This window comes from Lissotriton vulgaris, chromosome 1_1 (assembly GCF_964263255.1).
Source record: "Lissotriton vulgaris chromosome 1_1, aLisVul1.2, whole genome shotgun sequence".
Classification (NCBI taxonomy): Eukaryota; Metazoa; Chordata; class Amphibia; order Caudata; family Salamandridae; genus Lissotriton; species Lissotriton vulgaris.
In genome coordinates, this window is record NC_141685.1 from 276,297,515 (window position 1) to 276,323,663 (window position 26,149).

Below are 26,149 nucleotides of genomic sequence, written 5' to 3' on the forward strand. Positions count from 1 at the left end.
TGGCTTATTCCAGGCAGCGCGAGAACAAAACGCCGAGAGATGCTGTGTACATAAATAAACCCCTTTTGTTGAATAATTAAAATAAAATCCATTCAACTTTCAAAGAACACAAGGACAAGGGAAGTGGAGAGAGAAGAAAAGGAAGGCCGCAGCCCGCAGGCGACGGTAAGGCAACCCTGTCCTTTCATCAGCGCCTGGCAGATAGACGTGCATTAGCGGCCGCCATGGGGGGATTAAATGCGCATTTGAGATGCAGCAGGGCCCGGTGCGGCCTAATCCCCGGCGCATCACGCAGCCGAGGAGAAGCACAACACGCGGGGTTGTCAGAGAGACGGTGCCGCTGGGTGCCCGCCAAGTGCCCAGGGCATGCCATGGAAGCGCCCCTCCCCCACGGGCAATCATTTACTGCAGTCCGTGGGCTCACTAGTCCAGCGGTGCGCGTCCGTGGGAGCCACCGACGTGCCCGTGCACGTGCGCCCCCACCCCTCCCGGGCCTTGGGTATTAAACCCCGCTCCCCTGGGCTGCCCAGGATCACAGGATCCGCGGCGGAGCAGCTGGCACCACAGGGCCCAATCCAGAAGGTAAGCAGCGGAGCCCGGGAGCTAGCACACAAGGAGATAGCTGGTGGGTTTATGTGCCTGCTGCGCAAATTTCTGATTAGTCACAAATCTCCGTGACATAGCATAGTGGGTCAATAATGTACTCCTGAAGGCGTTTTTGTGCAACCTTTAGGTGAGGACAGGTGTTGGAATCCTAGCTAGATAGCTCCTAGATTTATTGACCCTGCTGCCAAGATTAGTGAGTAGTTCTGCTCAGGAACTCCAATCTAGCCATGGGTTGTGTATCTGCTGCAGAAATCCACGTGTAAGCAGCCCAGTGGCTCTGTTCGCAGTAAGATAGCTCAGAGGGTTCATGTATGTGCTAAAGAGATCTTTGCAGTGCAGTTCAGATTTCCCAATGGCAGCGAGATTGTTCTGGGGGCTGCACATTTGGGACAGAGAGTGTTACATTTTTCATTCGTAGGAAGGTAGTTCAGAAGGGGTAAAGTGCCCGTTGCAGCTGTCCTTGAGTGCCAGGGATCAGGATCCAAGGAGGGCCAGCTCAAAATGTCATCCTTGCAAGTTCAATCGAATGAGTGCCATTTGACAGGGACTGGTTGCAGATGTCGCGAGGCCCTGGGAAACAAGTCAATGTGTTGTTTGCAGGTAGTCACTTTTCTCTTCATTCAGAGCTGTCAAGACTGGAGACAAATGACAGGCAAAGATGTCGGGATACATGACCCCATTATCGAGCCATTTAAAGATGTAACTTAGGGGGAGTCTTGTTTAATATAGATCATATGTTAGTGAAAGACCGTTTTAGAAGCACCTCTTCTTGCAGATGGGGGTGGTCTCTGGTGTTTCATTCAAGTACCTGTGAGGGTGGCATGGCGCCACTATCTACTGCTGGACAGAATTCAGGTCTTCTGGGGAGCAGATCGGAAGCATTCATTCTGCCCTCCTTCTTGGGTGCAAAGTATTTAATAGTCTTGGGCCCTGTCCTCTGAGGGGCGTCACGTTCTTCCCTGCACAACGCAGCATACTACTAACCACTATCCGATCACGGCAATGCTCTTCCCATGGTTTAGGGTGACCAGACGTCCTGGATTTCCCCGGAAAGTCCCGGTCGTCAAAGGACTGTCCCGGTGTCCTGACGCTTTTATTCACTTTAAATACATGTCCCGGTTTTTGAGACAAAGGTCAAGTTATCCTGCAAAGGAGAATGAAAAGGTATGCATTCCTTAAATAATTGATCTGTTTCAGGCAACAGCAGGTTGACCTTGGCGGCATACATGCTGCACCAGAGGTGAGACATAGAGGAGAGGAGGGCAGGGGTAGTCAGGGCAGAATAGACTAGAAGTCTTGCCATAGCTAATGTTATGTGAATGTACCGCGCGCAGGCGTGCAATTTTTCCCCTCAAAAACCGGGACAGATCAGACATAGAAGTAAGGTTAATAGCGTTAGTCCTACATTTACGTCTGGCCTGTCCCTGTTTTTGCTTTTCAAAATCTGGTCACCCTACTTTGGTTGCTAGTGTGTTTGTGCATGGCCTATGTGAGGTTCCTGATTGGCATGGAAAAGTTGGCCAACATCTGTACACACCCACATTCGCTGGACACTCGATATTATACCGGTCCAGAGGAGTAAGGGTGCAATACTGGTATCTGTGGGAGCTTATGGGGTAATTATAAAGCAGGGACTGTGCTTTCAAATGAAAGCAGTCTGACGGCCTGGTTTTGCGCTTGCTCCAGCCTCTCTTGGTGTCTTTTTTGGGAGATGTTGATTATACAATAATCGAGTTGCGCCGTATGATTGGTATTATCAGCCCCACTCCTGTTGTCCTAATGCAAACATCTCATCAACACCATTCCAGTTGCCCTAGCACATGAGAATCATCAGCTCCACCCCACATTCCTCTATTGATGAGTCTTGTTAGCCCTGCTCCAGTTGACCCATATCATGAGTCTTGTCAGCTCCACTCGCCCCATGCCAGGGTCTCGTCAGCTTCACTTCAGTTGCCCCAAAACCTGCGTCTCGTCCGTTTCACTTCAGTTACCCCAAAAACTAGGTCTGGTCAGCTTCACTCCAGTTGCCCCAAAACCTGCGTCCTGTCAGTTTCACTGCAGTTGCCCCAAAAACTGGGTCTTGTCAGTATCACTTCAGTTTCCACAAAACCTGGGTCTGATCAGCTTCACTCCAGTTGCCCCAAAACCTGCGTCCTGTCAGTTTCACTCCAGTTGCCCCAAAACCTGGGTCTCGTCAGTTTCACTTCAGTTTCAACAAAACCTGGGTCTTGCCAGTTTCACTTCAGTTGCCCCATATCATGGGTCTCATTAGCTCCACTTCAGTTGCCCTAAATGGGTCTCATCAGCTTCACTCCAGTTGCCTATTACCATGGTTCTCGTCAGCTCCACTCTGTGGTTAGTTTGTAGGACTTAAGAGTCTTTCAAATCACAGAGGGGTGGACATTAGTGACAATGACCACTTCATTTGTTCAGTAATTCTGTATCTTGACTTCGGGGCTGGGACTGTCCATGGTGTGGTGGCCCCATCAATAAGCTTGTCTTTGCTTTGGTACCTCCTTCTGCCACAATTTCTAGGTGTGGCTGGGATGCTAAAGGTTCTTTATATTTAAATCTTTAGATACACAATTCAGTCAGCCCTATCTCACAGTATTGTGTTTTTGTAACCATGTATAGCGTGCAAAGAAAAGAAGCACCTAAGTCGGCAATCCCCTGAGTAACAACATGCCCTTGATGTGACACACAAATCCATCCAAGCATCTAATTGCACCATTCATCATAAGTCATCAGTAAACAACACACTGATCTGGTGCAACCTCTCCAACCAATATCCAATGGGACTCACCTTTGAACAACATGAAACACAACTAAAATAAACACAAATAGAATGTCAAAAGAACACTTTGGTCAGGGAATGTCTGGGCCAGAATGCGCACTCAGATGCGGAAAGCTCTACAGTGCTTTATGCTTGTTAATGAAGTGTTGTACAATGCACATAACATGCCATTAAGTGATACCTTTGAATGTTTCCTGCATCTCAGAATAGGCCACAGCTCTATCAGATTCCCCATCAATGCCCCTCAGAAAGGGACTGAGAGGGACAAGGGGGAGTCAAGCGAGCTTAACCAATGGGACGCGGGGAAACAGACTATGTCGTAAATAATCTCTCTGATCCTTCCCTAAAGTTTGCAGCTCTGACAGGCTACGTGGACAGAACTGCCAAATCACACCGCGTGCATGGATCAGCCCCTACCTTTCTCTTACACATCATTGTTATTAGGTACATTCATCTTAATATTTGGATTCGAGCAAATGACTACAATTCTCATAACACATTATTTTCGAAATACAGGCCCAGGACTTGAAATTTGGACACTGACGACAAAGGTATATCTGGCAACAAGGGGTAATCTTCAACCCTATTCCTCAGGATGTGCCTCGGATTACTAGGGAGCTTGTGTCCAATCTCAGAATTAAGGTTATTTGCACTGGAAAATCCACACTGTTCACTGCACAGCCAATCTGAATATGAGAGTTTTTGTTCCTCAGATTCTCATTTGCTAATCTGCAACTCTTAAAGTGTTCACCAAAAGAACCAAGGGGCATATTATCAAGCACAGCGTTAACATTATCGCCTCTTTAGCGGCAGAAAACTGCCGCTAAAGTGGCGATAATGGGCTTGATAATTCGCCGTAGAGAATTCCCATAGAATCCCATGTTCACACCAGAACATGGGCTTCTATGGGAATTCACAAGGGCGCATTATCAAGCCCAGTATCGCCGCTTTAGCGGCAGTTTTCTACTGCTAAAGCGGCGATAATGTTAACGCCGTTTCTTGATAATATGTCCCCAAGGCTTTAACACCTTGCCTGCTGATGACGAGCCCAGCTCGTCATGAGGCACAGTGGAGCTGTGCTCATGACGAGCCGGGCTCGTCATAATGGCTGCGCCACTCCCCCGCGCGGCGAATTTCACACCTGTGCAGACGTTCTATGGGAGTGGGCGGAGTCATGACGAGCCCAGCTCGGCATGAGCACAGCTGCACTGTGCCTCATGACGAGCTGGGCTCGTCATGAGCACCGCGGCGCGCGCTCGGCCAACCTCCCCCCCCCCACCCGCACAGGAGGGGAATTACCCCCGCGTTTAAGGTGTTAAATGCTAAATATTGTGCAAGCAAATGTATACTGCTTGATTCGTTTCGGGCGTTTGTGAGATCCTCCTTATATACTGCCCAGGTGATTCAATATCTAAGCAATAACTTTTGTTTCACCATTCCGTTACCAACAAATATCATGGTGCCTCATAATTAAATGTTCTATAATGCGTGGCCCCGCAGTGAACACTCGACTGGAGACACAACCGATGGTAATCACACCGCACTCTAAATTTGGGTGTTAACCAAAAAGGCGTATACAGTGGCATCATTTACACATTGCACGCAAAGAGAGTGAGTGCAGTAAACATACGTATAAGTGATTGCTGGTATGGCTACGGCTATCTAATGGTTCCATGTAAAAAGGCACTCCATGTCCTAGCCCCAGGGTTTCGTTCAGTAATCCAATGAATTCTTGAAGTTGTGGTCAGGATTCGCTTCTTTTGAGTCACTGGAATAACGTTCTAGATAACATTGGTTTGTTGACCGAAATACTGGACAAGAACTTGCTCTGCCAATTATATGGGCCACCTCGTCACCTTATGCAGAGCAAAATGCAAGCTTTCATGCCCTTTGCCTGCAAAACACCTAATACTAAATCCCATTCATACCACATGGTTACTTCATCCTTCATCATTGCACCATTGAGGAAAGGAGATTCTGTCTTGCTGCCCCCTAATGCACTTCTCAACCCAATCATCCTCCTAGCAGAAACAACCCGCTAGCCTGCATTAGTCTCGCAAACATCAATCACGCTTTTGTCAGGGTTATTTGCATTGCTTTGCTATCTTTCATTTACTAAAAAGGAAACTGCACTTTTTGGGGATTCCGTTTATCTCTAAATCGAGTTAATTCAATGTTTTGAAGCATGCATGAACTTAAACACGCATTTACAATGCAATAGGTCTCGCATTTACGCGAGTTTGAGCTATTGACATTGCAAATGACAATGTCTTTTATTTGTTTTCGTTTTTGAAACACAAATAAAAGACATTGTCATTTACAGTGCCAATAGCTTAAACTTGCGTAAATGCGAGACCTATTGCATTGCAAATGCTTGTTTTTGTTAGGCACAGGGAGATTACGTGATTTGCTCAGAATCACAGGATGTTGAGCGTCCCTGCCGATACTCGACCCGGTTCCCAAGCTTCGAGGTAGACCGCTCTAGCCGTAAGGCTACACTCTGTCCTGTGCATGCAGAGGCATCTATGGCTGTATTTTGAGGAGATGGGTTGGTTACTGTTGCCGCCCAAATGCTCAGGTGGATTCAGGAGTTGCACTCAGATTGAATTGGAAGTTCGCTGGAGAGATGACTCTTTTAATTAGATCATATAGGGGCATATTACCAAGGAGGGCAATAGGCAATTATCGCCGGTTTAACGGCCATTTTCGGCCGCTAAGCAGCGATAATTCTATCGCTCTATTAGCAAGCTGTCGCTAACTGATGTTAGCGACAGCTTTTAGTCGATAGCGAGCGTTTTGGGGCCCACTTTGCATGTCAGCGATATTTATCGCTAATGACATGCAAAGTGGGCGTACCCAAGCTGTTAGCGACTGAAAGCAGTTGCTAACGTCGCTATCGCCTATTAGCAAGGCGGGCGTAGCGATGGAAATATTCCCGCTATCGCCAAAAACTAACGCCTGCTCAGACCAGTTCTTAGCCATGTTATCCAATGAGAGGTGGATAACATGGCTAAGAGCATTTCGTCGCTAATGCGTGAATATCGCTCTATTCTCAGCGATATTCACGCTATCGCCGGAAAAATTATCGCTTTGGAGATAAACGTTGCTAATAGCAAGTTATCTCAGCGATAATTTCAGGCGATGCTTAGCGATAACAAAATCGTTGCAAAGGCTAGTTAGCGATAAATATCGCTACTCATTGGTAATATGCCCCAAAGTCTCTTTATCAGTGGTTTTTAATCTGTAGTCCGCTGTCCTTTGCCTATGTAGAGGGTCCGCAACTGTTATAAATTAAATAAAATTAACAGATTAATAAAGTTCATATGCATGAAAAAGCAAACTTGAAATAGAAAGGTTTAAAACACTCTGCAAATGTATAGGAATTAGAAATTGGAATCTAAAAACTAAGTGGTATCCTTATCTTGTGTGAGAGCAATGCAAGTACAGGAAACAGAATAAAGTATAGGAGATTGGTGGCATCAGTTGAAGCAGCAATGGTATGTTTAGGCAAAAAGAGAGCACTCATTGGGAGAAAACAAACATTGACTGTTAGAGTCTGGTACATTGCTTCATCTTTTAGGAATAGAACTAACATTTTAAAAGATCCCACTTCTTTGTTAAAAAATACGTTTTACTTATTTTTGGTTTGTGATCTAAATAAAATATTCCATAAAATGTGTATTTGGTTGAGGAATACTTCTTTATGTATTTTGTGTTTAATGTTTTGAGTTTCAGATCATAGAAATATCTTAGGCGTGGGTTCCCGGCTTCCACAGTGATTCATTGTGGGTCCATATACATCAAAAGATTAAGAACCGCTGCTCTAGATGAAACAGATGCTACATCTCCTCCTCTAAATTTGTTGGATACTCTCCATGCAGACAAATTCTGTCATGGTGATGTTTGTTCCAGAATCTGCTGGAGTTTTAATGGGCCCGATTCACAGAATGAACTTTAAGATTCAATCCTAAACTTACTACTATTTGGTATTCACAGAATGAACTTACTACTTTTGGCATTCACAGAATGAACTTACTACTTTTGGTATTCACAGAAGTTAGGATTTTGTCTTAAGTTTGTCTTAAGACAATCTTAAGACAGACTTAAGACAGACTTACAACAAACTTAAGACAGACTTAAGACAAACTTAAGACAGACTTAAGACAAACTTAAGACAGACTTAAGACAGACTTAAGACAGACTTAAGACAAAATCCTAACTTCTGTAAATACCAAAAGTAGTAAGTTCATTCTGTGAATGCCAAATGTAGTAAGTGCATTCTGTGAATACCAAAATAGTAGTAAGTTTAGGATTGAGTCTTAAATTCATTCTGTGAATTGGGCCCAATGTCTTGGGAAATCTTTGGTCTTGACTTTCAGTCTTGCATGCTGTTGACAGTTCTGCAAGGATCAGGGCAGAATTCTTCCATCTTCTACGTCTCTCAGGAGATCTTCTCAGATACCCACCTGGGTCTCCCGTGTCTCTGTCCCAAGTCCGAAGGCTGATAGACGATTCTGGCGTGAAGTGTCATTTCTCAAGGAGCGTATGGATTCATGAGGTGACGACTCTTTCAATTTAAAACAGAAGTTGAGGTTGGATATGAAACAGACCTTGGATATTTTGGTATTTTGTGTCTATCTTGGAATTTTTTTACTTGATGGCTGAAAACTAGGGGGCATATTTACAATCCCCCAGCGCCACCCGAGCGTCACTTTTATTGATGCTCTGGTGGTGCAGCACCATTTTCTATATTTACAAGGTGGCGCTAAGCCACTTTGCGTTGCTTAGTACTACCATGTAAGTATGCCCCTTTCTGAGTGTTGCTGTGGGCGTTCCACCGCAACACCCATTGCTTTTTGACTTTGCCCCAGATTTACAAGGCTGAGGCAGGACCAAATACTAACGCCATGCGCTTAGAATGGCACAACCAGTGGATACCGCCACATACAAAAGCTAGTGGGGCAGGGAAGGAGGAGCGCACTGGGGAGGGTGGGGGGGATAAGAAAATAAGAAAAAACATACCTTAAGTTGACAGCCACGTCCCGCTGTGTGCTTCTTCTTCAGTGTCCCAGCAAGCACGAGGCTTGCATCAGACACCCTGCCCTCTGCAGCAGGGATTGGCCTGAGCAGGTTAGAAAGATGCCCTGTTCAGACCAGGGAGTCAATGCAGCCGGGCTGGAGAAACCTAAGTGCGCTTGTGTGTTTTGGTCTGCCTGAGACAGCCGTCCAAACACACATGAGCACCAAGAGAGTGCACATAGCACTCCTCCTACCCCCTCCCCTCCCATGCCCGCCCCTCCCTGCATACGCTGGCTGAGCCAGATCCTTAAAAATAAAACGATAATCAAATATACGTTAATTTTTTAGTTGCTGGCTCTTCCAGTGGGGTGACGCTCCTCCGCCTTTCCGGAGGAGCCGCCCCTGGGCTCAACGAGGAGAAATTATTAAATTCTTCTCATTTTTCGCTCTTTTAATGTGTGTTGCATTCTGCAGCACACATAGAAGGTGCTGATCGGCATTATTGATTGTTTGTCTGGAGGTAGGACTCCCTTCCTACACATAAACAATCATCCCTCCAGTGCAGACCCCCTGGCAATATGGCAGCAGGTTGCCTGTGATGGCGCTAGGCAGCTTTATTTGCACCAGTGCTATGGGAAACACAGAGGTGCGCCTTATTCTTGTGAATACAGGGCAGGCCTGCGTTTTGAAAATGTCAGAGCGCGGCGCTGTCAAATTCAGCACAGTTCCGTGCTCCAACATTTTGTTGTGTATATACCCATAGTTTTCCAGAGTTTGTTTACAATGTACACTGTGCCATTTCTCAGAAATACTTGTAACTTTGCCAGAAAACCATTGCCAATAGTTTTGTTGCTGCAAAACACTACGGCCCCTGTGTGCCACAACACAGTTTATTGCTGAAGACACAGGTCTTTAAAATAGTAATTAAATTGACACTATCTTTTGCATCGCATTGTGTTTTCCATGTGCCTGCGCAATAGCCACTGGGGCTTAGATTGTCCTCTCAGGATCAGTCACAGACGAGCACTCACTGACACAGCTGGATCCCACACATGCTGAGCAGAGAGCACTTTGGAAAGGAAAAAGCTGCTGCCTTCATCAAAAAAATGCCAAACAAGCATTAACTTGCTGAGACACATGATGTGACTTGATGGTATGTGACTTAACTCTGAGCAGGCACTCTTCCGTTGACATGCGTATGCTGCCCTCTCAGATCTAGTTTTGAAAATATTTCAGAGAAACTGAAAATATTTATGAGCTGCACATATCAATAAACAAGCATTTGCAATGCAATAGATCTCGCATTTGCAAGAGTTTGAGCTATTGACATTGTAAATTACAATGCCTTTCATTATTTTTAAAAGAGATAAATAAAAGGCATTGTCATTTACAATGCAAATAGGTTAAACTCTGGCAAATGCGAGAACTATTGCATTGCAAATGTGCTATAATTTTTTTTTAAAGTGTTAGAGAGAGCGTATCTAAAGCTTTTTGAGAAAATAGTACTAGGAGGATTTATTTCAAGTCTACAGAGTAACAACACACATAACAGGAGGTGTCGCCAGGTGTGGTTACAAAAGGAGACATGGTGGTACTAAGAGGGAATACTTAGCCTATTGACCAATGAACAGCCACAGTTTACACAAACCAATAAAAATATGGGCGGTGAGTAGGCGGAGCATCAAGTCCCTACTTGAAGACAGCATGCCTCGCAGAGCAGCGCATGCGCTGACCAGGCTCGACCTAAAAACAATGCCTTGCAATATATTCAATAAACACATTAGTACATGGATCTCTGTTTGGTGAATGGAAGACAAATAGAGTAATGCATTATTGCCATAAGCATGTGATGCTAGCCAGAGCAGTGATAATATGAATAAGTTATTATAATAGCATTTCATACCGCATTGCTGTCATCCATAAGCACTCAAAACAACAGGTTTTACTAGTATCTAATCAATTGGTACTGAATAGCACAAATCAAAGATGGACGCACTGTTTGTACTCTAATGTACTAATATTAATCGTACTCAATAGTAAACAAAGGCACAAATCAAAGATGACCACGCTGTTTGTATTCTAATGTACTAATATTAATCGTACTCAATAGCAAACAAAGGCACAAGTCAAAGATGGCTGCGCTCTTTGTACACTAAATTACTTATATTAATGGTAATAAATCATAAAAAGCAAACAAAGGCACAAGTCAAAGATGGCTGCGCTGTTTGTACTCCAAAGTACTTATATTAATGCTACTGAATAGCAGCCAAATGGACAAGCCCGAGATGGCGGTGCTATTTGTTCTGTATTGTACCGCTATTTATCTGGGCAGATTAATGCAGGGACTAGCAAGAGAGTTGATGCAGTAAAAAAGGAAGCTTCAGGTGAAGGTTATTCACGAGAAACTGTGTCATGGATATCGTCCACGACTCTTAATGGTGGTGACCCGAGGGCAGCGGTTCCTAAACTGGGGGTCGGTCGCAAGCCAACGCAGCACACATAAAAACCACAAAAACAAAGAGAAATAAAGCATATTTTTTGTTGGCCCTATTAAGACCAGGTTTTCCCAGGTCTTAATTTTGTCACTGACCCATATTTACGCCACCCTTGTAAATATGGGGCAACATCAAAATCAATGGGTGTTGCGGCAGAACGCTCACCGCAACACCCATTGCCCACCCCTTTCATGCTAAGTATAGTGTGAAAGGGTGCCTTATTTATACGAAAGCGTTAAGCCGTATTAAGTGGCTTAATGCTGCCTTGTAAATAAGGCGAAGCCCCAATCGCCACCACAACGTCCAAATAAGTGACGTTGTGGTGGTGATAGGGGCTTGTAAATATGCCCCATTATCAGTTGAGTGCTATTTAGTTTCACCAGTAAAAATGTCTGTGCAAAGTTAGTTGCTGTTTCAATAGAAAATGTGCTGACTGTAAATGACAATGCGCTACCACACAATGCTTTAGTCACATTCTAAAATCACCCGCCTGAGGTCCATGAAAGGTAGGTGAGTCGCAAAGGGTTCTGGTTCTAAAATCTGAAAAGTTTTGGAAGCGCTGCCCAAAGATATATTGCCTTTGGCCAATGAGGAGTTGGTGACTGAGGTTGGTGATGGAACCAGGGCTGCTGTAAGTGCTTTCAAGACGCGATCTATCAGCAATTGTGAATGTCCACTTAGGACAAATTATTTTGTTGAAATCTTTCCTTGGTGTTGCCCTTTATTTCCCAACAGCTTTGCAATGAGTACCGCACACTCAACAATGAGTGCTGTCTATTTCTGGCAATTTGCAGTTCAGCAACAGTATCTTTCGGAAGTGCTTTTCAAGGAGGTGACTCCAGCCCCATCAGTAAGAGCAGTGTAATCTGACCAGGGGTAAGTGGCTTTGACAATCTTCTGCCTTCACAACCTCCTGGAGTGATCTTACTAAGACGGAGGAGGACAAACGCGCAACCCTACAACACGGATTGACTGAGATCACGAGGAAGAAATATATATGAGAGACAGGTGATGGAACAAATGCGCATATTATCAACAAATAGCGATATTTATCGCTAAGTAGGGTTAGCGGCAATTTTTTTATCGCCGCGCATCACCGGATTTTATCGCTGAGATAACGTGCTATTAGCAACGTTTATTTCAAAAGCGATAAAATTTCCGGCGATAGCGGCGAAATCCGTGAATATCGCTGAGAATACAGCGATATTCACGCATTATCGCTAACAGGGTCTTAGCCATTATATCCACCTCCCATTGAATATAATGGCTAAGAACTGGTCTGAGCAGGCGTTAGTTTTTGGAGATATTCGCGCTTAGTGCAAATATTTCCATCGCTACGTCTGTGTTGGTAATAGGCGATAGCGATGTTAGCGACTGCTTTCAGTCGCTAACAGGTTGGTTACGCCCACTTTGCATGTCATTAGCGATTAATATCCCTGACATGCAAAGCGGGCCCCAAACCGCTCGCTATCGCCTACAAGCTGTCGCTAACTGCTGTTAGCGACAGCTTGCTAATAGGGCGATAGAATTATCGCTGCTTAGCAGCCGAAAACGGCCGCTAAAGCGGCGATAATTTTCTATCGCCCCTCTTGATAATATGCCCCATACTTCTTCAAAGTGTCCAACGACACAAAGATTTCGCAATGTGGAGCCTGTTGAAATGAATGCTGTGCTCCCCTCGCTCGGCAGGAGGATGCGACAGGTGCTGCCGATCCCATGGGCATGTGTGCTGTGGTTGCGGCAGCAGTTGTTGGAACACCCTCGCCTGTTCCGACAGCTGTGGGTCCACGTTCACATGAGATGGAGCACTAATGCTCTTTGATCCCATTTTTCTTGCTTCAAGGACATATCCCAGTGACCCACACTCAAAGTGGTCCATTGTAATTGAATAGCCCTCAGGGCCGGCTTTAGTGCTGGTAGCGCCCGGTGCAACAATGTTTGTTGGCGCTTCCAATTACCTCTTTCACTATGGATTCCTTCACTACCACTCTTTAACAGGGCTCAAGTCTCCAAAACCCCTCTCTCTCTCTTTCTCTCTCACATACCTTTCTTTTATAGCACCACTCATTCCCGTGTAGGGGGTCAGAGCACTTTACATCACACACATTGCACAGAGACAATAAATCATGCATGTGTAAATCAAAGTATAGGAAATGTTACATAACACAGAGAACTACAAGGTGTTGGAGTCACATGTCATCCATACTGGCAGGCAACATAGTTTAAGACTGCTTTATCTGGAGAAGCACAAACTCCGAATTTAATACGTAACAGCGTGGTTGGGGACTGTCTTTACTAATAAGAATTGATTTCTACTCAAATAAACCCTTTTGCCACATTATGAGAATGAATGACTGGGTAAGAAAACATAGGGGCAGATTTACAAGCCCTTTGCGCCACTTTTGCGTTACATTTAACATAGGAAAGGTGACGAAAAAGTGGAGCAAGGGGCTTGTAAATCTGACCATAATGTTTTAACCTATACCTTGCAGTCTGCATGCAGCTCTTTGATGACAGTTCATAGGTCACAAATCTATATTAGGATTTTTTTCACAACCAATTTTATTGAGCAGAAGAGTATCAAGAATGTGGTATCTTCACACACCAAGATCACCACAACAGTATCAATGTAATGGTGACAAACATAGTAATCAATGAAGCAAGTGTCAATGAAGCTCATCTTTAAAGATGCCCTAGCAGCCTACCCCAACCCCAACTACACCCCCACCCGTACCCAACACCCCCCCCCACCACACGTGTACAGAAAGCAACACAAAGACGATGTACATAGAAGAAGCAGGTACAATGCAACCAGGGCTTTGCCATTCGGGCCAGAAGTGTCACTGCGATCAAATGTCCTCCTCCTGCTCCGCCGGGGGTTCCAAGGACAGGCCACGGTAGTCGGCCCACCGCTTCCAGATCTTGAAATGTTTGCGTGGGCAGCCCCGCGCCTCAAAGACCGGTTTTTCAAGGCCCATGAAGTAGTCTAGCCCAGCCTTCCATGCAGACAGGGGGGGGGCCCTCACAGATTTCCATGCCCGAGCCAGGTCCCGCTTGGCCACCACCAGGCCCAGGAGCAACAGATGGCGCTTATACATGTTGCCCCCGACCCCCTCCATGATATGCAGCAGGCCCAGCCGGTGGGTTCGAGGAAGATCCCAGCCCAGGACCTCAGCCAGGCAACTCCATACGCCCCTCCAGAATCCAGCCAGGCGACCACACGACCACATCGTATGTAGCAGGGAGCCAGGCACTTCCCCACAGCGCAGGCACTCCGATGACGCAATCATACCAGCCTTCCACAGACGTTCACGTGTATAGTAGGCACGATGCAGGTATTTGAATTGTATCAGGCGGAGCCGAACCGCAACAGCGGTGCCGCGCGGGGACTCCAGCGCCTCCCTCCAATCGTCCTCATCTAGGGCGCCCACGTCTGCCTCCCATGCCTCCCGAAGGGAGCTGAGAGTGGAGGAGCAGTGAATAACCAGTGACTGATAGATCCTAGAGACCTTCTTGTCTCCCAAGTCTCCCATAAACACTTTCGCCTCAAGTGGGCTGAACTCCGGCAGGGAGTCTTGACCGGCGATGCTCGGGGCAAGGGCATGCCGCAGCTGGAGGTAACGGAAGAACTGGGACTGAGGCATCTGGAACTCCACACGGAGTTCCTCAAAGGACTTGAGGGTGGCACCTGACACGACCTGGCCCAGTTGCGTAATTCCAATAGCCTCCCAACCCTCAAACCCGGCCAAGGCTGCCAGTTCCGGGAGCATGCCATTGTGCCACAGCGGCGTTTCAGCTGTTAATTTGCCCCACCAACCCATGCGGCGCAGAGACTGCCGCCACACTGCAAATACCACTTTAGTTACCGACGGCAACCCACGGCGTATACGGGCCGAGGAAAGAATAGTGTGGAGCGTGTGATCCCCCATGAGATGTCTCTCCAGGGCATAAGCCGGGTCACTCCTATCCCCATACCACCATTCATTGAGGACAAGCAGGTGTGACGCTTGGTAGTAGGAGAGGAGGTCGGATGTGGCCAAACCACCACAGTATGTGGACAGAAAGCACGTCCTCAGGGCCACCCTGGCTGCACCGCCATCCCACAGGAAGCGGCTCAGCACAGAGTTCACCTGGCGGAACCACTCCATGCCAATAGGGTGCGGGAAGTTTTGGAGTTGGTACAACAGCCTCGGCAGCGCCACCATCTTAAAGATGGCCGACCTCCCAAAGATCGTGAGGGGCATCCTGGACCACGTTTTAACATCTGTCTGGGCCCGTTCCCACACCGGCAAGACACTGCGTGCCCAGGCCACGGCCCGCGAGGTCGAGAGGAAGACACCCAGATACTTCAGGCCATCCGTCGCCACACGCAATTCGGCGGCCCATGGGTCGGCAACCGCTTCGCCTTCCAGAATCCATAGGGTCGATTTGGTCAGATTAAGGCGAAGCCCTGAGACCTCGCCAAACCCCCGCATGATCTCCAAAACTCGGGGACCCGAGCGCCGCAGATCGGTGAGGAACAGGAGGACGTCGTCCGCATATAGTGCAATCTTATCTGCTAGGTTATCATTCCAGACAAAGCCTATATTAGGATTTTACCATATAAACTGCAAGTAACACAAGAATTTCTGTGACAAAAGCAGTAACCCACTGACCTATTTACATTGTAGGCACTTCTGTGATCGGCATGGTACACATTCTTTACAGCAGGCATATTAACCCTCTGCGCTACCTTATGATGAATGAAAAATAACACTAGACAAAATTCCAATCTCTCTCCAGCAGATACATTAAACTGTTGACAGGAAATTGTTGCCGGCAAACAAGCTGCAGCAGCTGCTTTTATATTCACAAAATATTGTGGAAAACATGGCGCACACCAAAGTCAGCACCTACACCGACCTAGAGCCGGCCCTGATAGCACTTGGGGAAAACCGCAAGGCAACATGGAACACTTTATAAAACGAAGTAAATACAAATATAGAATTCTGGGGCATATTACCAACGAGTAGCGATATTTATCGCTAACTAGGCTTTGCAACGATGTTTTTATCGCTAAGCATCGTCGGAAATTATCGCTGAGATAACTTGCTATTAGCAACGTTTATCTCAGAAGTGATAAAAATCCTCACGCTAACTGCCAATGGAGAGATTATCGCTGGAAAACCAACGATAATCTCTTGAAGTTTGGCGTTAGCTTGATGATAGGGGCTCACAAACTTAGCCATGATATCCACCTTCCATAGGATATCATGGCTAAGTCAGGAAAATACCAGGTGTAAAAAAAGCAGCGCTAACTGCGGTTAGCGCTGCTTTTTTATCACTAACAGGGTTAGCAATATCCTTGATAATAGGAGAAATGTCGCTTAACAACATTTCTCCTATTATTTTTCTCTGGAACGCCCCCTTTGCATCTCATTAGAGATGCAAGGGGAAGCGTAGAGAAAAAGGGTGCTAACATGCGAATTTGCGTGTTAGCACCCTGTTGCTGATAGGGAGATAATTTTATCTCTGCTTTCTTGGCTTTTAAAGCCAAAAAAGCTGAGATAAATCCATTGATAATATGCCCCTCTGTTGTGGAAATCATATAGTTGAGCAGTATGTAATCTAGTGTAAGAATGAGACTCACGCTTATGAACATCTTTTGTAGGTAGATGGGTTAAACTTATGGTAGAAATGATTTACAATAGGTGGCAGGAGCAAAAAGCAACAGACTTATCGCCACAAATTGGTTGCATAGTTATAGGCCAAATAGATAAGGAAACGGGTGCACGAGTAAAGGTGATCCGCCACCAAACGCCCCTTGTCGGGAAATACCCTTTTGTAAACAGCAAATATGTTACCCAACACTTGGAGAGGGGGAATATGTTTGATATGATATATTGATGTTACATATTGGCGAGGGAGATATATGTTTGATGTAATATATTGAGGAGGGGGAATATGCTTGATGTGACATTTTGGAGAGGGATATATGTTTGATGTGGGGATATATTGATGAGCAGGTACGTTTGATATGATATATTTGAGAGGGAGGTATATGCTTGATGTGATACATTGAGGAGGGGTATATGTCTGATGCAGTGACATATTGGAGATGGGTATATGTTTGATTTTGTGATATATTGAAGAGGGGTATATGTTTGGTGTTGCGATATATTCAAGAGGGCGGTATATGTTCGATGTGATACATTGAGGAGGGGATATATGTTTGAGGTTGTGACATATTGGACAGGGGTATATATTTGATGTTGTGATATATTGAAAAGGGGTATATATTTGATGATGTGGTATACTGGAGAGGGGGGTATACGTTTGATGTGATACATTGGAAAGGGGGTATACGATGTGACATGTTGGAGAGGGGGTATACGTTTGATGTCATACATTGGAAAGGGGTATACGATGTGATATGTAAGAGAGGGGGGTATATGTTTGATGTGAAATATTGGCGATGGATGTATATGTTTGATGCTGTGATATAGTGGAAATATTGGAAAGCCGGGTGTACGATGTTGTGATATATTGGAAAGAGGGTATGTTTGGTGTGATATATTGAGGAGGGGGTGTATGTCTGATTTTGTGATATATTAGAGAGGGGGTATATGTTTGATGTTGTGTCATATTGGAAAGGGGTGTATGTTTGATGTTGTGATATATTGGAAAGGGGGTGTTTGTTTGATGTTGTGATATATTGAAATGGGAGGTGTATATGTTTGATTTTGTGATATATTGGAGGTATATGTTTGATGTGATATACTGGAGAGGGAATTTACGATGTGAGGTATTGGAAAGGGGTAATATGTTTGACGTTGTGATATATTGGAAAGGAGGTATACAATGTTTTGATATATTGGAGAGGGGGAATATGTCTGATGTTGTGATATATTGGAGAGGAGTATGTTTCATGTTGTGATATATTGGAGAGGAGTATGTTTGATGTTGTGATATATTGGAGAGGAGTATGTTTGATGTTGTGATATATTGGAGAGGAGTATGTTTGATGTTGTGATATATTGGAGAGGAGTATGTTTGATGTTGTGATATATTGGGGAGGAGTATGTTTCATGTTGTGATATATTGGGGAGGAGTATGTTTCATGTTGTGATATATTGGAGAGGGGTTTGTTTGATGTTGTTATATGTTGCAAAGGGGGTGTATGTTTGATGTTGTAATATATTGGATACGTGACCAGGGCTCACTTACCGCTTGGGCACTGGCAGAGGGTGGCTGTGGAGTCTCCCCTACCACAACAGTGCACAGACGGGTGGTGTTTTTGCTTCCCAGTGTTGTGTGCGTCTCCTGGAAGCCAGGTTATGTCTTCAGTAAACACACGTCTGGTTCTGCGGATGCCCTCCAGGTGTGCAGGTGAGTACAGTTCACCCGCTGCCTCCATCCGCCTGCTTCTGTTCAGACCGAGTTCCCTTCCTGTCCTCAGGTACCTTCAGTTATTGTGAGATACATCAACCAGCTGTCTGCAGACTGTGCCTGCTTCTGGGGCCCTCACGCCTCTCATGTTTTGCATAGCGTATAAAGCTCGTGGTGCACAGGTGTGTATCCACCCCTCAAAGCAGAGGTGGTTCAGCATTGGTGCACTGCTCTGGTGTGGGGCTCTCAAAGATAGAGTGAGCCAAGAACTGCTAGCAAATATTTCTGACACTGGGATTCACAAAGGCTATCAAACGTTTACCCGCACTCCTGAATCAGCCATAGGTTTGTAGAGTACCCCCCTTGCTACAATTTGCTCATGTAAACTTACCCAAGAAAATCATATGGATTTGCACGTTGGTACAGGTAACTTTGTTTTCCTCCACAGGAAGTATAGAAACTCTCTCCGACACTCCATTGAATATGGGTTTTTTTTTCATGCATTCAAAATATTTCCCTACATTTTAAAAAACAATGAGCGCAGAAAAATAGCACTGAACAAGGTAAAATAATATTTGCCCGTGTGTGGAATGCAAAGGGTAAAAATAATAACAGTACATGTAATAATTCCTTGCAACAAAATAAATGAGGTGTTTCTTTTCTCTTTACCACCCTGAAAAAGCACATACCCGGCCCGTACCACAGCCTTGTGTGCATTTGCCAAGAGAGAAGCTGCCTGCAACATGTATGGGGTTTCGCATGAAAGTAGCTGTCAGTGGGTGTACACTGCATTGTGCACCTCCCTCAATTGTAATTCCTCTTACAGCCCCAAACCCTAAACCTACTAACGACTGGTGGTGTTCTTGACCAGCTGAGTGCTAGCTAGAATGTGAGTTGTGCATGTGGTGGTGTTGTGGGTGTAAATAGTGGTGGGTCCCGGGCATGTCCGCAGCGAACTCTGCAATGGTTACGTGCTATCCCATGGACTACTGCGGTGACCTGTCTCAGTGTTGTTCTGGATTAGTTAAGTTGAGTGTGCTTTGTGCATGTTGTGGTGTTGCAGGTGTCAATGCTGGTGGGTCCTGGGCATGTCTGCAGACACCGGTGCAAGGGTTACGTGCTATGCCATGGACTACTGCGGTGACCTGTCTCAGTGTTGTTCTGGATTAGTTGAGTGGTAGTTTAAATGTGTGTTAGGCATGTGGTTGTGTTGCAGGTGTCGATGCTGGTGGGTCTTGTGAATGAGTTGGTGTGAGTGTCTCTCTTCTCAGTTAACTGGGTGGCTAGTGTGCAGTATTTGGATTCCTGTGGGGTCCTGTCTCTGGTGCTGTTCTGCTAGTGATGGGGTGTTGATGTACTCAGGTTGTATAGATGCTTTGGTGTCCATGTCTCTGTTCGAGGTTTGGTTTTCGAGTGTTGTGCAGCAGTCTTGGGTTGACCTCCTAAGTTGCACTGTCTCTGGTCTTGTTCTGGTCTAGTTCAGTCTTCATGTTTGCACCTCCTATCCCAAACTAAGGTTTTAATGGGGATCAGGAAGGCGAACTGAAGGTTGAGTTGAAGAAAGTGTCCTAAGACTGGTGAGGCGACAGGTTGGAGAGTTACCCGTTCCCACTCCCCAGCAGCTGTGTTATCAAAGCATTGTAGTGAGTGATTACCAGCTCCTAGTAATGTAACCATTTTCAGCATACAAAAGTACATAAAAGTCTAAAACATAAAGATTGAACAGTGGTGTGAATTTACTTTGCGACAAGGAAGATAGATGGAAGAACAGTCCGTCAAGAGCCATTAGATCAAATACATGCAGATTATGATAAAACCACAGCTCCGAATAGAGAAAAACATAATTTTAATACTACACTTGTTTAGTTGCTGTAGTCATCTGTAGGTGCCAATGAAAGAAGTTATTTTACTTACACTTGACATATCGTCACCCATTCCACTGATAAGTAGGCCGGGAAGATCTCAGAAATTCATTTGTGGGCTGTTTGCAGGATATTGGCTCTTACTTTCCCTCCAAAATGCCCTCATATGGAGGCATATGTATCAAACCTTCATGCAACACAGCAAGCCACCTTGATATGCTGTGCTGCCTGAAAGGGAAAGAGCAGGAACATCATACAGTGCATTCCTGTCCTTTCCTAGCGCTGACGCACTTGTTGCTGTCTAGCACCAAAGCAGGCACCCTAGCACCAAGGCGCAAGGGTGCCTGCATTGTAAGCAGGATTGTTTTTGTGCAGGAAGGGACACTTTCCTGCACAAAAACAATCCTGAGAGGCATGTTCCTCTTTCTCGCCTCACACATAGAATGGAAAAAATTAGGAGAAATAAAGATATTTCTCCTCGTTACGCCTCCCCTGGGGAGGAATAGCATTCTGACACATTCCCAGGTCTACCACTAACGGTAAATCTGGGATTTGGCCAAAATTCATGAGTGAATGCCTGGGAATACCCAAGTTCCACCCACGGAACGTCTCCCTGGGACAGGTTGCGTTACTCTAGATTTATCAAGCCACGCAAGGTGACCTTGTTTTTCTTCGCATTGTGTGGTGTGGCGCTAGGGCGACGCAACACAATGATAAATATGCCACTTTGTGTTTCAGAGTTGTGATTAAGCACATGGCAAACATCTGGGTCAGAGCGGTTGACCGCAACAGAGCATGCTTCCTCCATGTTAAAAGTGGAATATAAGGATTGGCGTGGATGGGTGCGCGGAGAGGAATCCCATAGATTTACGCAGTCTGGTTTTCATTGGATGTTTTCCCACCCCTAATTATCACCCCCCTTTAATGATAATCATTTTATGGTACTCGGAAATAAGCTTTTGTCGTCTCTGCGTGAATTTTGACCTGTGACCTTCAAGTTTCACACAGATCTCAGCAGTGAATGCTTTAAGGATTTGATAGGATGTTAAGCCCACACTCTGTTATTATCTTTCAGGTGATTCCGCCTACCAGACGTGGTCATGGAAGGGAAGTCTCTCCCTCTGTCTCAAGAGGCCCTGGCCCAGTTCAACCAGGTGGTGGCAGCAGAGAGCCCTGGAGCCCGCCCCAGAGCCGCCTCCATCTCCACACGTCGCAGCTCGCAGTCAATGGACATGCCTCCGCGGCCGCTCATGCGCATGAAGAGCATGGATGGAAGGCCACTAGCCCAGTCTAGGAGAAGCTCTATCATGAGCAATTTTAACATGCCTTTCTCACGCCAGAACTCCTTTTCGATGCCTATGGGCAGGCGACTGTCTCTTGGCCCGTGGATGCACTGTGGCCGAGTCAGCTTCAGTGGCCTTCCACTCAACCAGCCGATTCGCGAGATCCAGTTTGAGAACACCTACAAGATGCAACCTGACGAGGGCTGCCGATTCAACGCCTCCCACGTTCAGCGGGTGCTCGAGTCCACACTCGCCGGCCACCTCGGCGACACAAAGTATAACCCAGCCACAACTGGCCAGCTGTCCCAGAGCCTATCAGACCTCATACGCAGCAAACTGAAGGAACACTGCCCCCCACGCTACAAACTGGTCTGCAACGTCGTGGTGGGCCAGATGGGTGGCCAGGGGGTGCGTGTGGCCAGCCGCTCCCTCTGGGACTCTGAGAACGACAACTTTGCTTCTGCCTCTTTCACAAACCCGTCTCTGTTTGCCATAGCTACTGTGCATGGACTTTACTTTGATTAAGGCATCCTTAACCGTTCACCACCATCACCAGCTCACTCCGCCGCTTCAAAGCTTACTCAGCATGGCTCCCTCAGGAATGTCATGGGAAAACTTCTTTGTAGATGGAAGGAAAGTCTTTTCTTATTGTTTAATTTTAATAAACAAATTTTGCAGAATTATCTGTGTGATATCAATAAGTAGCTGCACTTTTAAGCAATGCTTAGGAAAAACAAAAAGCAGAGCAGCCTTAGATGGGTCCTGTGCTTTTGGAAGGAGTCGGCTGCTGATGGGGTTAAAGGCTGTGGTTTTTGAATACCAAGGGCACCTACTCTTGACTTCTCCTCGTACCTCTTTCTTCCACCATCCTACACTTCCTGGGTCCGATTCACAGAACTAACTTAAGACAAAATCCTAAACTTACTACCATTTTGGTATTCACAGAAGGCACTTACTCATTTGGGTATTCATAGAAGTTAGGAGTCCTAACTTTAGGACTCCTAAATGCCTTCTGTGAATACCGAAATGAGTAAGTGCCTTCTGTGAATACCAAAATGAGCAAGTGCCTTCTGTGAATACCGAAATGAGTAAGTGCCTTCTGTGAATGCCAAAATGAGTAAGTGCCTTCTGTGAATACCAAAATGAGTAAGTGCCTTCTGTGAATACCGAAATGAGTAAGTGCCTTCTGTGAATGCCAAAAGTAGAAAGTTTAGGATTTTGTCTTAAGTTAGTTCTGTGAATCGGGCCCCCTGTCTCTTTATCCCACTCTTACGGGCTCTATTTCCAGCCTTGCTTTTTCCTGTTTTCATTGTTTTCCAATCTTTCTCTTTCTCCTCCTTTCTGCCTGTTCTTAGTTTCTCTCTCGCACTCGGCCAAAGTCTCATGATGGAAAAAACTGTCCAGTTGCTAAACATGAATACTGGTGCCCACCTCCTGAACAAAGCAAGCACTTCTTTTTATACATGACTTTATAAACCACACAAATGGCTGTAGTCGGCACGGTGTCACAACTTTAATTGTTCTGTGGTTGTTGAATGTAGAACAAATCATACAAACAGCATAGTATGTACTAAACGTATATAGGTAACCTTTCATTATGTTACTATTGTGCCATCTAGTTTTCTGCAGAGATATACAAACCCCTCTAGATTTATTTATTTATTTATTTATTGACATTTGTAGAGTGCGGCGAATACCCGTGGGCGTCTCGGCGCTAGTTAAGGGATGGATCAGCAACTGGGTAAAGAAGATATACAAGGCTATTGGTCAAATAACCACGTCTTTAGCTGTTTGCGGAATGTGAACAGGGAGGGACTTGCTCGGATATGTGCAGGAAGGGTGTTCCAGAGTCTAGGGGCGGCAACCAGGAAACGCCTGTCGCCCCAGGTGACTGTTCTAGTGCAAGGCACAGCCAAGAAGTTCTGAATAGAGGAACGAAGAGATCGGGTTGGGACATGATGGAGAAGATTCTGTTTGAGAAAGTGGGGACCTTGATTATTGAGTGACTTGTAAACAATGCACAGCGATTTGAATTTGATACGGCTGCGTATCGGGAGCCAATGGAGATCCCTAATGATGTTTGTAACTGGTGCGAACTTGGGGATCCCAGCCAGCATTCGTGCGGCTGCATTTTGGATTGACTGCATCTTATTTGTCACTCGGACTTGGGCATTTAAGAATAGAGCATTACAATAGTCCAAGGAGGACAGGACTAGTGAGCTGACCAGTGTTTTCCCGGCCGTGTTCGGTAGGAAAGGTAGTATTTTCCTAATCATTCTCAATTTCATATGAGCTGAAGCCGCAGTTTTATTCGCATGTGCCATAAAATTGAGGCCAGCATCGAAGATGACGCCTAGATTTCTCACTTTGCTAGCTGGACTCGGCGGGGGACCGAAAGATGGTGGCCACCAGACAGGTGACCAGCCCGGGGAGAGGTGACCGAAGATGACCGAAGATTGATCTTTTAGTTTATCATGTCAACTGAAGAAGCCCTTGAGATCAAAAAAGGACCATATTATGCAGTGTTCGGTCAAAAATGCTATGGCAGGAACCTTTCTCTTTACCAGAATGGCTGTGCTATTACAAAACCTTACAGGTTTCACGAAGGCATATACCGTGTAAAGAACATATAGGTGCACAGTATAAAGAGTCCTGAAATTCAAAAAAGAAGTTAGCACACTTCTCAGGGGCACACACTCGCAGAAGCCTTTCTTCAAAAAGAACACACCCTTCCGCCCCCATGAAGAGCGTAAGAAGGCCTTTGTTGTGCCCTACTGAAGAATCCTACTGATAACCTGAGCCCACAACATTATGCCAGTCTCAAGTCAATCTTGTATGGACTGGATAACATGCCAGGATATTTGCATTCAGAGGTCACAAGGCTGAAGCTCACCTAAATGTCCATGTTTCCATCTAGTTTACCCACCTAAAACACCTGACGTCATGGCTTTGAGTGGCACCAGGCGGATCGGACCACCTCCCAGGGCATACCTTCTGAAGCGCTGTGCTCACTCTGTTCACAGACGGTCTGGAACCCTCTTTCCTAACACTTATGGCATGGAGGTACCTGAAGTGAAATTTTGTTATCCAACTGCAGCAGAGAATCAAAGCCCATATTCACCCAGTGTCTTCTCAACTCAATCAATCAATCAATCAATCAATGACACTTATAGAGCGCGCTACATACCCGTAGGGTCTCAAGGCGCTGGGAGGGGGGTGCCGCTACTGCTCGAACAGCCAGGTCTTCAGCTTCTTCCTGAAGGAGAGGTGGTCTTGGGTCAGGCGCAGGTCGGGAGGGAGGGAATTCCAGGTCTTGGCGGCCAGGTAGGAGAAGGACCTTCCTCCTGTAGTCGCTCTTCGGATGCGGGGGACGGCGGCGAGGGCGTGGTTGGCTGATCGGAGGTGGCGTTTGGGAGCGTAGAAGTTGATCCGGCTGTTGAGGTAGCTCGGGCCTTGGTCGTGTAGGGCTTTGTGTGCGTGGGTGAGGAGGCGGAAGGTGATTCTTTTGTTGACGGGGAGCCAGTGAAGGTCTCTCAGGTGTCCGGTGATGTGGCTGGTTCGTGGGATGTCGGGGATGAGTCTGGCTGAGGCGTTCTGGATCCGCTGGAGTCTCTTCTGGATCTTGGCGGTGGTACCGGCGTAGAGGGCGTTGCCGTAGTCCAGTCGGCTGGTGACGGTCTTCCTGGTCTCGGTGGGGACTCAGGGTCCAAAACCACCAGAGTAGAGTGCTAACTTTCCGCAGAAAGCTTTAAGCGAGTGTTTTCCTCCAAAGCAACAAGATTACCACATTCTGTTCCAACTGATGTCCCACTTGCTCTAAAAATTCTCCTATTGAGTGGAGGCCTATATATTTTCCTATTAAGATCTCACTTTTCCTTGAAGTTGTTCCTCCAGGTACCTGTGCTACCACCTCTCATGGACTGTATTCAAGGCTGTAATGAAACCGCCCCGCCCCCACCCCCTTACCCCCCCGATGTACATCAAGGAATCTCATAAGTTTAGTCATTCCTTTGGGAAATGGAACTTGGCTCTGTCTTGAAAGGAGATCAGTGCTCCATTGCCTCGCCAGTTAGAAATAAACACAAATATAGGTTTTGTTGTTACTAATGTAAAAAACTGGAGAATGAAAATTAAAGTATATTGTTCAGTAGGAAAAACATTTATATAGGCAGGTGGGCCTAGGTGATCGGTTTCGGAGGCCACTCCATGTGGCCATCTGATAGGTGTGGTGCAGCGGCCAGAGCGGTTGACTCCAGAGTATGGGGCCCATGGTTCGATAGCGGAAAATGGCTGCTAGATTGTCTGGTAGCATTTTCTGCACTAAAATCACAAGGGAGTTACCCTTCAACCGGAAAAGGGATGGGTTACAATGTCAACAAACAGCAGGTTTCCCTTTTCCTCACTTTATCAAGGACTAGAAGCCCGTCCCGACGTTGTCCGGGTATGAATTGCTGCCGGCCAGTAGTATATTGTTTTCTAGGATTTCGTTTTGATAGCATTTCTTATCTGTGACAGGCCTGTGAAACGCTCCGATTCACAGTGCACTGCTGATGCACTTAAGAGTGCCCGTTCAGTAGTGTGAGAACTCGAGTTTCTCTACTTTATTTTTCCTTGCAATATTATATAGCGCGAACTCGACAACATGGCATGAGCACAATTTACATTACAGAAGATCACATTGATTTGTGGTAGGCACGGGGAGACAAAGCGATTTGCCTGGAA

General features: G+C 45.9%; 1 protein-coding gene across 1 annotated transcript; it reads left to right on the forward strand.

Annotated features, from left to right (window-relative positions):
• Positions 1–504: 504 nt before the first annotated feature.
• On the forward strand, positions 505–22,102 carry DYNLT4 (dynein light chain Tctex-type 4). The gene is made up of 2 exons (XM_086936122.1): positions 505–582; positions 21,220–22,102. The coding sequence occupies exon 2, from the start codon at positions 21,245–21,247 to the stop codon at positions 21,950–21,952; it is 708 nt and encodes a 235-aa protein (XP_086792248.1). The 5' UTR covers positions 505–582; positions 21,220–21,244; the 3' UTR covers positions 21,953–22,102.
• The last annotated feature ends 4,047 nt before the right edge of the window (positions 22,103–26,149 follow it).